Here is a 12,933-nt window from a genome sequence, read left to right on the forward strand (position 1 = left end):
GATATTGGAAAATAAAGTATATATTTTTCACCAAAAAATATGATTTTAGGCGGTCATAATTTTGTGTGTGAATCACAAAACCAAAAATCTATTGATATTTTTATGATCCTCTCAACAGGCTCTACTAGCCTATGAATTTTCACTGAAAAATATTGATGTTTAAATTTTTGTCCCTCCCCCTTGTTTAAGACAAGAAATTTCCAGATCATTTAGGTGGTGATAGGTTTGAAGGCTGATAGCCGGTAGAAAGCTACCATACCAGAATGGCTATCACGTCAAATTATATGCCACAGGCCTTCTACTATTCAAAAATAACAAGGAGAATTTGCCACCCCGGAGGGTACCGATATGTGAAATTTCGGGTGCTGGCCCATGGACTAAATGCCATTGTTTTCTTACCATTGTTCGATGCTCTACAGGTACTTCTTTCATAATACATGCCAAATTTCCTTTACCTGCAGTCAACCAAACGTCTATTATGAGTACATATTTAATGTCGTACAGGGTATAGAAATAATAGAACAATAAAACTTTTTTTAAAGATGTGATGCCTTATTTTGTAATTTTTGAGGTGAATGTCATAGGCTAGGATTATAGTCATTAGTTTTCCGTCAACTCAACGTAACTCAACTACATGAAATCTACTCTAACTAAGCGTGCACGCTCTAACTAACGGTGTGTCTAAACTTGTCTGTACTCAACTTGGACTAAACATCCGGGGTCTCTTGTCTTAGTCTTGACCCTTTTGACCTCTGCCTGATTACCCGCTCACACGTTGTTAACAAAAAACATGAAGTAAAAACATGAGTTAGAACCCTAAGAAAGTTGACCTCACTAAATGTAAATACCTATAGATTCATACTGTACAAATACATGGAAAACCACGCAGCAGTGTACAACTAAAGGGCACTGGAAAACCCACAGATCTATAAAGAAGAGACATCCATCAAACGAAAAGCAGTTACGTTCTAACAGTTCCTACCTGGCTGGAAATGCGACTCGACTCAACAAATGGAGATGTACATTTTCCTCCACACGAAACACACCTGCTACTGAAGATCAGAATACTCTTCTTCATCCTCATGTAATGTTAAAGATGGGAATATTCTCGTACAAACTCTGCCTGGAACTGAAGATGACTCTCCTGTTATTTGTACCCGTGTTTACACGTTGAATCGAACGTGGCTTCGGAGCGACATCGTTCGAACGGCGCAAAGCAAAATTGGTCGTCTTGTTCGACGTTCTTTGTGACGTCATAGAACAACAATGGGAAGCCCCGAATCGTATCCTGAGTGCAACAATCATCATCGCTAATGAATGGGTTTCTGCCGTTTGTTTGTTTGTTTGTTTGCTTGTATGTTTATGCTACTGGATGGTAATAATATTTGGTATGTGAATAGGTTTATAGGGAAAATGAATGTCAACTTGGTAATGGCAGAAGGGACGTAACAAAATGTATGTTAATAAATGCACGTTTTACTTTGTTTGCCCATTTCATCACACTTCATTACGTCGGATAATCAGATTATCCCACACATGAGAATTTTCTTTGTAGATCAACATAGTATTGGTTCTTTCGCAAGTTTAAACTACAGGACTAAGGAGCAATATTATCATTTCAGATGAGAAAAGATTTTGAGTGTACATACCAGGCGTGATGAATAAGATTTTCGCCTCTCTCAGAAATGTCACATTAACTTTGGTATTTGAACGCTTTTATATATTAACATTGACGACATTTTACATTATTGCGATCTTTGCTTTTCCCTTAACTTCCTTTTGAAAAGGTGTAAGGTGTGAGGAAAACAGGGATGAGAGGTGTGTGGTCCGTGTTCTTCATGCAAAGGAATCTGAAAATACATTCTTTAAAAAAAGTAAGATGGGGAATTCTTTCGTGTTTAAACTAGAAAGAAGTGGAAATCTAAAGTTGACCTGCACACCTCAGGTCGCGGCTCAACTGTCCATGATTTTTCTTCTTTTGTTACTGGGTGTCGCTCTTAAAGTATCATAATGTTTTAGAATTTGGTTGACATTTATTCGTGAAGGGTTTGTACATATGCTCCGACATTTAAGTTGTGTACTTTATTTGTTGGCGAGTCCGAGTACATTTGTACACATCGAATTAAACATGGCAATAAAGACCAAATAATAAAGCCGCCTTGAAGCAGAAAACTACCGAGAAATGGTCATCAATACACTGAGGTTTAAAGACATGTTTTGTTACATAGATCAAAAGCGTCCCCTATTAACCTATATTAGTACTGTAGCAGATTTGTCCGTTCACGCAATAATTACCTCAGCAGCTAGGGGTCCCCACTGCCACGCCGACTGGGACCCAACCCATGTAGTGATAAAAGGTGATGATAAAGCATAACAATCATTATGAAGCACACTATAACTAAAACCAACATAAACGCACTAATGAGGGAGTTACATTGGAGACAATTACACGACGAATTAAACGCTAGCTTTCTTTCGATTGTTCTTTACGTTGGAATTTATCTTATGGGGACATTCCTTGTAGTTTAAAAGGATTTGCTAGTTATTTTGAAATACCAAGACATTGTTGAAAAAATTGCACAAAATATATAGACGACAGGATGTCTGTAAACATGCCACGTCAGGTACACTATTGTTGCAGTACTACCATCAACATATAGAGGTCACTCTTTATCCATGAAACGTGCAGACAACAATACCACATCTGAACCAGATAAAGTTCGCTTGTAAAAAGATTGATAACATAAAAGATTCCGTAATCTGTGACAAAATGTATTCGGAAGTTGATGGCATTCTTTTTGCAAAAGGTAAACACAACTTTTACTAATCTCAACAACATAGTCAAAAACATTTTCAAATTTGTGCAGATGTGATATGCGGTGGTGCCGATATATCCATACCGCCTTGTTTGTGCTAAGATAGTACGTCTGAAATACAAACACAGAATGAACTCATCCAGAACACATTGAAAGTTTGAAAGATGGACACTTTGTTTTGCGTTTGTTTTGCTTACTTTTAGAACATAGGAATTCGAGTCAAAGGAAATGTGTCTGGAAAGTTTTATGAACGCCCAATGCTTGCTATCATCCAACAAAAAGTGGATCAAAGTGTGCAATACTAAGTGGACGACATAGTGTTACTGCAACTAAACAACTGTTACATTGATAATTATTTGATAATTGTTGGATGATAGTGATGATTGTGATGATGATGTAAGCTTGTTTTTTAAACATACCAAATGCCTCGTACCAGCGGTCCACCAGCTTTCTGCTATGGGTAACAAAGTTAAGAAAATTGGAAAAATGTTTTGAACGACATAAGCGTGTTCTAGAACATTGTATCTTCGACTTACAAGGACAATGAATTGATAAAACGTTATTTGTTTGTTATGCAGTGTTCTAGAATAGCATTCAGTCTCAGTGTAGAATAACGCAGGGATATTGTTGAGGATACAAACACGTATCTATCATGTGCTTTCTTGTCTAAATCTGGATTTGCAATCTTTGCTCAGTAAAATGGGCATCATAGACAAGGGAGTTTCAGCGTATCTTACTGTGGTACACGCGGTGTCACTGCTCAGGCCTGGAGGTAAGAGACAGAGCGGCGAGACAAAACTGAACGTTACGGTACACGAGGGCAAAGTTGGTCGCCAGAGTCAGGGCAAGTATCTGGTTACAATACGCCACGGCAAGAAAAAGGTGCTATCTAACAAGAAAAACTCAGATGCACTGATCTGGGAGCATTCTACTGAGTTCATGTCATGGTCACCAACAGAGGAACTGGTTCTGAAACTGCGAAAGGTGAAACGGTGCAAGGACAAAACCATCGGTGAGCTCTGCATCTCTGTCGCAGCCGGACTTGAGTCAGTGGAAGGTCTACCCAACAAACAGTGGTACGGCTTGGAAACTACTCAGAAAGGCGGGCGTAAGAAGAACAAGGCGTTCTTACAGGTGTCGGTTTCTGTCGACGGTCCGGGAATGAAAACTGACACATTGAACAAAGGTAAAATGCGTTTGTTACCTTCGCCAAGAGGGTTATAAATGTATTTTGTAGTATTTGCATGTACGTGTGTTTGTTAGTGTATGTGTGTGTGTGTGTTCGTGTGTGTGTGTGTGTGTTCGCGTGTGTGTGTGTTCGTGTGTGTGTGTGTGTCTGTATGCCTGTGTGTGTGTTCGTTTGTGTGTGTTCGTGTGTGTGTGTGTATTCGTGCATGAAAGATTGGAAATCAGTGAACTTGGTACATCGTTTTAGTTTTTACTAAGCATAGATGAGGTAGTTATAGTTCATTGGCCTTGGGATTATCTAGCATCATAAATATTATGAACATGACTTCTTGATCAGATGAAGATAACAGATCTGTTGTCAGTAGCACAAGTTGCCACAATGTAAATTATATAAGATGATACAGCAAATCTACTTCATTCTTTTCACATCCAGTTATTCCCACTGAGAATACTGATGAGCCAGCCGTGCAAGAGCAGCCGAAGACTTTGGCAGAGCTACAAGATGATGAGGCCGTCGTGTTGGAGGATGATGAGGCCGTCGTGTTGGAGGATGATGAGGCCGTAGTGTTGGAGGATGATGAGGCCGTCGTGTTGGAGGATGGTGAGGCCGTCGTGTTGGAGGATGATGAGGCCGTCGTGTTGGAGGATGGTGAGGCCGTCGTGTTGGAGGATGGTGAGGCCGTCGTGTTGGAGGATGGTGAGGCCGTCGTGTTGGAGGATGGTGAGGCCGTCGTGTTGGAGGATGGTGAGGCCGTCGTGTTGGAGGATGGTGAGGCCGTCGTGTTGGAGGATGGTGAGGCCGTCGTGTTGGAGGATGGTGAGGCCGTCGTGTTGGAGGATGGTGAGGCCGTCGTGTTGGAGGATGGTGAGGCCGTCGTGTTGGAGGATGGTGAGGCCGTCGTGTTGGAGGATGGTGAGGCCGTCGTGTTGGAGGATGGTGAGGCCGTCGTGTTGGAGGATGGTGAGGCCGTCGTGTTGGAGGATGGTGAGGCCGTCGTGTTGGAGGATGGTGAGGCCGTCGTGTTGGAGGATGGTGAGGCCGTCGTGTTGGAGGATGGTGAGGCCGTCGTGTTGGAGGATGGTGAGGCCGTCGTGTTGGAGGATGGTGAGGTCGGCGCACTGGAGGTTGTCGACGTGCTGGAGGTTAGTGAGGTCAACGTGCTGGATGATGACGAGTTAGACGTACTAAAGGATGGTGAGGTCAACGTGCTGGAGGATGGTGAGGTCAACGTGCTTGAGGATGATGAGGTTGACGTGCTGGAGGATGATGACATCAATATGCTGGAGGATGGTGAGGCCAACGTGCTGGAGGATGGTGAGGTCAACGTACTGGAGGATGGTGAGGCCAACATGCTGGAGGATGGTGAGGTCAACGTGCTGGAGAATGGTGAGGTCAACGTGCTGAATGATGGTGAGGTTGATGCGCTGGAGAATGGTGAGGTCGCCATGCCAGAGGACAGTGACGATTTCATGATGGAGGAAGGGGAGGTTTACGTGCTGGACAAAGATGAGATGTACGTGATGAAGGATGGTGAAGTATACTTGTTGAAGGAAGGTGAGGTCCGATGAAGGAGGATGGTGGTGTCTACGTGAGGGAGTGGACGCTATGACAGTGTCCAAAGAAAACGAGTAGGACACACAGTGGGTCTGCACAGGGACGAGGGTTGGCTCTTCCACCGACCAGTCAATCTCCCCGTCAGGAGAACACAACAATGAAGATGTCTTCAGGCCACAGGATCAGCTCTTATAGAAGTGAGCCCACTCGCGGACCTGCTCGAAAATGCCAACTCCCTCAGGTCATAGCTGGTCGCAGACACGTCTCATGTGTCTTTAAGACCTTTCTCGCTAAGGTGTCCATTGGACGTCTCGTTAGCTACATGAAAGGTGAACCAAATTTCGAACTTTGCGTTCTCCTTTTGATACCAGCAAATGTAAAAGTCTAGAAGCTCATGTTGGACTTTCAGAACTAAACGTAAGGACAAGTTTTCATCACTCTCAAGTTCTTTAAAACTAATACATTTACCATTTCAACAGACTGTAATTTTATTCAGGTACCATTTACAAATTGTCTTACTTTGAAAGATTTTGATATTCCACATCATGCTATAAGTGTCCCCTCCTATCACTCGTTCTAACATTGAAAACACTTGGTGAAAATCCTATTAAATTAAAAACACTGTACTGAAGTCTATCTGTATGTATGTAATAAACGTTAAGCATTACTACCATTTTATGTGGGAGCATTTCCTGCCTCCTTAGACTGACTTATTTTTCTGGGAGCAGTATATAGTAATCTGCGCCTAGTGTTCAGTACATGTGTGGGTGTGTTTATGGAGTTAAAGCAATAGAGATAGATTTACTGAGTGTGGATGGTGTTCAGCACCAGAAACAGAACTGTTTACCTATGTGTAGATAGTGTTCAGCGCCTTGCAGAGGTCTGTTCACCTGTGCTTGGATGGTATTTAGCACCAGGAACAGGTGTGTTTATTTGTGTGTGGATGGTGTTCAGCACCAGGGACAGGGCTGTTTATTTGTGTGTGGACGGCGTTTAGCACCAGGAACAGGTGTGTTTATTTGTATGTGGATGGTGTTCAGCACCAGAAACAGAACTGTTTACCTATGTGTAGATAGTGTTCAGCGCCTTGCAGAGGTCTGTTCACCTGTGCTTGGATGGTATTCATCACCAGGAACAGGTGTGTTTATTTGTGTGTGGACGGTGTTCAGCACCAGGAACAGGTGTGTTTATTTGTGTGTGGATGGTGTTCAGCACCAAGGACAGGGCTGTTTATTTGTATGTGGACGGTGTTTAGCACCAGGAACAGGTGTGTTTATTTGTATGTGGATGGCGTTCAGCACCAAGGACAGGGCTGTTTATTTGTGTGTGGATGGTATCAATACCAGGATAGGCCTGTTTATTTGTGTGTGGACGGTGTTCAGCACCAGGAACAGGTGTGTTTATTTGTGTGTGGACGGTGTTCAGCACCAGGAACAGGTGTGTTTATTTGTGTGTGGACGGTGTTCAGCACCAGGAACAGGTGTGTTTATTTGTGTGTGGATGGTGTTCAGCACCAAGGACAGGGCTGTTTATTTGTATGTGGACGGTGTTAAGCACCAGGAACAGGTGTGTTTATTTGTGTGTGGACGGTGTTCAGCAACAGGGACAGGGCTGTTTATTTGTGTGTGAATGGTGTTCCGCACCAGGGACAGGCCTGTTTATTTGTATGTGGACGGTGTTTAGCACCAGGAACAGGTGTGTTAATTTGTGTGTGGACGGTGTTCAGCACCAGGAACAGGTGTGTTTATTTGTGTGTGGATGGTGTTCCGCACCAGGGACAGGCCTGATTATTTGTGTGTGGATGGTGTTCCGCACCAGGGACAGGCCTGTTTATTTGTGTGTGGATGGTGTTCTGCACCAGGGACAGGCCTGTTTATTTGTGTGTGGATGGTTTTTAGCACCAGGGACAGGCATGTTTATTTTTTACTCATATTAACATATCGATATATTCCTACTCCTAAGAAAAATCAAGGTAAGCAATTTGGTAGTGTTGAATGGAAGTTTAAAACTTCGACATAGCAATTCAGACTTCTGATTTAAGGTTGGTAAATCCAGATGTTTGTTCAGTTATTGACAAAAATTGACTGCAATATTTGACCGTTTTCAAATTTTATAAAGATGCTTGAGTATTTGTTACCTTCCGAATGTTATCAACCCTATGTCTTGAGCTGATTCTGGTAAACTTTCTTATCTAAAACATGTTAAAATTAAATTCAGGGACACAAGATAATACTCCACACTCTAAAACATGTAAGTACAGCATATGCTTTATTTTTTCTGATTTCACAAACATGCAAACAGGGCAAACAATGAACACTTACACAATCGTGTAGAAACCGTCTATGTACAAAACGTGGACTATTGTACAGCAATAGCTATATAGGAAATTCTTAATGATCCATAGGACCAGCGTTGTATACTGACAAGCGGTACACAGTACTTTAGCATGGGTGCACTGTGCTTGAATTCATATTATAAATACGTAGGGTCCATCCCAAGTCACTAAGAGGCATTTTCAATAATATTTGTAATATAATAGTTTTGAATTATTTTCAATAAGAGAACATCTAAGTAAAAGTAGTTATAAAAAAGAATGTGAAATTTTAATCTATTTGTATTCATTCAGATAATTTTGAAAACGACTGTCCAAAAATTGCTTCATTTATAATACTTTTCAAACATCTATGTGATTCTTTGAATTCACTTTAAGAAATTGACAGAAATTTGCACCGTTTTCTAAATAGTAGATTATTGCCTGCATAAACGTTGGTGCTAAGACGACCCTACTGTCTGCCCTTTGTACTGAGGCATCCAGCCGTATTTCAGCACACCTTGTGAGAATTCCTTGATTTTCACAGCCCTATGATCCATTTAAAATGTTACCAACAGTTACAAAGACTTGAAAACATTTTAATTGATGACAACGACAGCCCTCTCATTGACTTGGAATGGACTCTGACAGGTTTTCTTTAAATCTTACTCAATTTAGAATGACACTACCTGTAGAATGAAAACACTTTAAAAGGCAGAATTCATAGTAGTAGTAGTATGTATAATTGACCTTTTTTACGTGACTGTATATCTAAGTCGTACAATATTTGAATTTTACCCATGAAAGGACACGGAAAGAATGTCAAAGTTACAATACCAAACGCTACAATAATTATTATATTTGTGGAAGTAAAAAGAACTAAATGACTCAAAACATTGTTTCTATCCCTTTTCCAGTGATTAGAATAAGGAAATACTCGGTATAGGGTGTTTTATATCAATAGCACTATGTACATGTACATCTGAATCATGCTTTTGTCAATCTTATGTATTGCACAGTCCCGTGTAAGTTATATTGTTCCATAATATATATATTTTGTGCTTACGTATCATGATTTTCTGTTCTTGATATATCTCATATAATATTCCAAGTTGCAATTTTTTTCATAGGAAAAATTGGAACTTTTCCATACATAGGTGCACACTATGTGGTAGGAAAGGCTAAATCCTCTGCAGACGTCACATCCATATAATTGTTACCACTTGAGAACAGTATGAAGGGGAAATACCACCATTTAACAAAAATGTTGTTAAAAGCTCAAGTCTACATGCCACTTTCTGCAGGGAAATGTTGATGTTTTCCATTGGATCAGGGGTACATTTCTATGTCATGCTTTACCAAATAATAATTGGTATTATTTACATTTTCACTTTAAAATTAATAGTAACAGTTACAGACTGTTGTTGTATATACCCTACATATTGTATACCTTCTTGAATCTTATATTTTTATAATATCTCTTTGCTCAGCTATATTGCTGAATTAAAAATATTAGAAATCAGTACTAATCCAATACTTGCAACCCAAGAATAAAAATAGCAGAAATCCAAGATCTTAGTCCATAACACACATATCAATTTGATCAAACTTAATCCCACACATTTTCCTAGTATGTACATTATACAAGTGTCAACGAATGATATATGATCACAATTACATCATAGAAAGACTTGATATGCAACTTTTCATTTTCACTGCTTCATTATGCCTTGCTTAACAAGTCACCAGATTTGCTCTTGATACAGAAAGTTTGACTATAACTTGTCGAAAACCCCTTACATCCATGTTGATAATACATGTTATCTATGATAATTTTGTCTATAAGTTATACTTATTAGTACGTTGAGTGGAGTGCAATCTCTGCTATTGTCCCAAATGTAACAAAGGTCGTCCAACCAACATCATGCTCAAGTGCCGCCCTAAAGTGTTGACCTTCGCGTGTCCTTGAGAAACAAAGCCGCAGGGAATATACCAATTTCTTCTTGTCGGGTCTTCGTCACACTTCAACTTTGACCTTTACCCTTTCCAAGCATGTTGCCTCCCGTTCTTAGTCGATGCCAAACTTCTATCACCTCTCTCGTTTGTCACAGTCGTTAATTTTTTTCAGTTGATTAAGAGATCACCTTTTACCTCGACTCCTCTAGATTTGAGATTGGTATGCTCCTTATTCATCGTCACCTTCTTTCTTTGGCTCCTCGAAGCAAACACGAAAATAGCTACTGAGGAGTCTGTAAAGATGCCTCTTAGTCTTCTGTCCTTGTAGGTTGTGCGCTCGGTCAGTGTAGAACTGAAAGGATGGAGAGGACAGGTTACAGGGGGAGGAAACGACCGGGAGGTTTTGGAGGGCAGCCCACAGCACAATCAGAGCACAAGCCATCACGACACCACAACAACGCTGCATCAGATTCTGTAGATCAAAGGCATTCTATAGGAGGATTGGCAGTGGCCACATTTTCCTAAGGCTGACTGACGTTCGGATGTTTGATAGTGGACTTTGGATAAAAATCAGTCTATAGCCATCTTCATTCCTTCTGACAGACAAAACGGTATTTATTTCCATTGAAAATCTGTTTTAAAACGACAGTTCAAATCAGGTACATTGAAATAGCAATGTCATGATGTAAATTGCTTGAGTAATGAAAAATGAAAACTTAGACGTTTAATAGAAGACTTTGGATAAAAATCTGTCTATAGCCATCTTCATTCCTTCTGACAGACAAAACGGTATTTTACTTCCATTGAAAATCTGTTTTAAAAAGACAGTCCAAATACAGGTACTTTGAAAAAGCAATATATGTATCTGTAAATTGATTGAGCAATGAAGAAAGAAAACTAGAGTAGGTACTATAAACTATCAGTATTACTAGTACTTAGTTATAGTTAAGTGGTGTTGCTCCATACATAAGCATGGTTGCCACCCTGGTTGTCATGTATTTGTTAATGGTAACCAAACAAAAATAAATAAACAAGTAGCCAGCTACTATTAGAATGGAAATATGAGCTAACTGTAACAGGGTTAGACAAGGTTATTAGTCTGTGTTTTTTAAGTGAAAGTGCAGATAAGCCATGAGTGAATGTCCTTTAAGACTTTCCTGATCTGATAAGTGCAATTTTTCCATGTCATGATATTTTCATGGGTTGGCCTGGGTATACATTGGTCCACTAGCCTGACTAAATCATGCTCCGAGTGGCTTACCAAACTGAACAGCCCTAGAAGCTTGTCAGACACCAATAAAGCAAGATACTAGAATAAGCTTATTTTCATTCTCAAATATAAATGAACAATCTCATGTACAAATATGAAAGAGTAAATTTAGCAAGAAGGAGAAAAATCCTAACACCTTAGTCTTGTTGTTAAAACATTATTACATGCATTCAGTGTTTTTTAAATGATGAAGGAAACAATACAGTCAACATCAGTTAAGTTTTGGGCCAGTAAAATGTTGGTTTTGGGCGGTAGAATTATTTCTATCATAATGAAAATTTCTAAAACTTGTCCAGCCCTGTATAGGATGTCAGCACGCTACAGGCGTACATATAGAGAGAGTGAGAAAGATGCGTGTTTCTCTAGTTGAAAAATTGTTTCTCCGTGTTTTTAAAACCTGACCTGCCGAATCATCGTAAAGAATGCCTGTTGGACAGAGAAGGGCACAGGAGGAAGGGAGAGAAGAGAGACGATGATCAACTTATTCTGCTGGAACAATGAGCACAATTAATCACCTTGGAATGCAACAAGACAGTAATGAGGTACATATAGTGCAGGCCACGCCAGGTGATTATACGTTCATCAGGCAACACATTTCCAGCAACCAACGATTTTCGTGAAGATATCATAGAATATGAAGTGTCTGCATTAAAGGTGCATTTAATATTTCAACTTCTTTAAGCCATGTTAATTCAATAATATGGATGACATCTATGTGCGCATCAATTTTCCTTCTTTTTGAAAAACATGTTTTTGACCATATCCTAATTCATACAAAGCAGTTGCAAAATATCCAAATACAATGTATATGGTACGGATTGCAACAAATATCAGAAAGCAGAAAACAATGTCCAATTCCTATAGAATGCTACTTGCAAAGAAAGTCAAGTTTAAAGTAAATGAAATTGATGGGAAAGAAAAATTAATGAATCTAGTGTTCGATATACTATAGTCTGTGCACATATTTTGTCATTTGCTCAACCTTCCTGAGACCACTTAGATTTCATAATGATGCAATTTTTAGATTTCATAATATTCATAATAAAGCAACTCTTTTTAAATCGATATGCTCACAGAAGATGTCATCCATATACTTGAATCAGCATTAAGCTTAACAAAAAGCCATGCGTAAATTTGACAAGTTTCAGGTGATGCCATTATCACTGGCAGAGAATTTCAGCAGTGTTGCTGTGTTGATATACTGCAGCCTTCATGCAAGCAAATTCCACAGGGTTTTGCTCAAAACAACAGCCAAACAAAAAGCAGTATTTGAGTGGATGTCCTGATAAACTGTATATCATGCTGTGTGCCCTGCAGTAGTGTGTAATGTGTGGACAGGTCCTTACAGCTGCTATATACAGAACAGTTACACAGTTAGCACGGCCACAGTCCTCCAAGTGCAGTACGGAGTGTCAGTATCAGAGAAAGACAACTTAGTACACAGACCGGAGCTTACCCAGGAGTTTTTGTAGTGTGGAAATTGTCCCAACAGAGGTGACATATTCGACTTTGATGTCAAAATTATGAAGAATGAGTCGTGTTGGAACATGTATGGATTTAGGTCAACGCTGTTGAACCAAATTCGTTTTGAAATTGTTTTTCAAATGCTCCGTGAAAAAAGTCATGCCAGAGTGAGATAGGCTTTCTGTTGGGTAGACAGCTTTATCTGCTTTCTTATAATGAACTTTACAGTGTGAGTGATGCTGTAAATGCGGAAACTTTTGCGGTGGTTTAATGTTTGCGTTTTTTTAAGTGTCCGCTTCACCGCAAACATAGAACCAAGAAAATTTTTCCATGGCAGTATTACAAAGTACAGTGCCGGGTGCTACCAGGAACT

At 40.0% G+C, this 12,933-nt stretch overlaps 2 protein-coding genes across 17 annotated transcripts in view; one reads left to right on the top strand and one right to left on the bottom strand.

Annotated features, from left to right (window-relative positions):
• Positions 1-3,425: 3,425 nt before the first annotated feature.
• On the top strand, positions 3,426-6,160 carry LOC118405262. The gene is made up of 2 exons (XM_035804658.1): positions 3,426-4,002; positions 4,438-6,160. The coding sequence occupies exons 1-2, from the start codon at positions 3,516-3,518 to the stop codon at positions 5,571-5,573; spliced, it is 1,623 nt and encodes a 540-aa protein (XP_035660551.1). The 5' UTR covers positions 3,426-3,515; the 3' UTR covers positions 5,574-6,160.
• Positions 6,161-7,810: 1,650 nt separating this feature from the next.
• Positions 7,811-12,933, bottom strand: part of LOC118405913 (dipeptidyl aminopeptidase-like protein 6) — a 239,590-nt gene continuing 234,467 nt past the window's right edge. For all 16 annotated transcript variants that reach the window (XM_035805754.1, XM_035805758.1, XM_035805755.1 and 13 more), the window contains one exon: positions 7,811-10,178. In XM_035805754.1, coding sequence (XP_035661647.1) covers positions 10,056-10,178 — 123 coding nt within the window. In that variant the 3' untranslated portion in view covers positions 7,811-10,055. The remainder of the gene's footprint in view (positions 10,179-12,933) is intronic.

The sequence above is a fragment of the Branchiostoma floridae genome, chromosome 18 (assembly GCF_000003815.2).
Source record: "Branchiostoma floridae strain S238N-H82 chromosome 18, Bfl_VNyyK, whole genome shotgun sequence".
Taxonomy (NCBI): Eukaryota; Metazoa; Chordata; class Leptocardii; order Amphioxiformes; family Branchiostomatidae; genus Branchiostoma; species Branchiostoma floridae.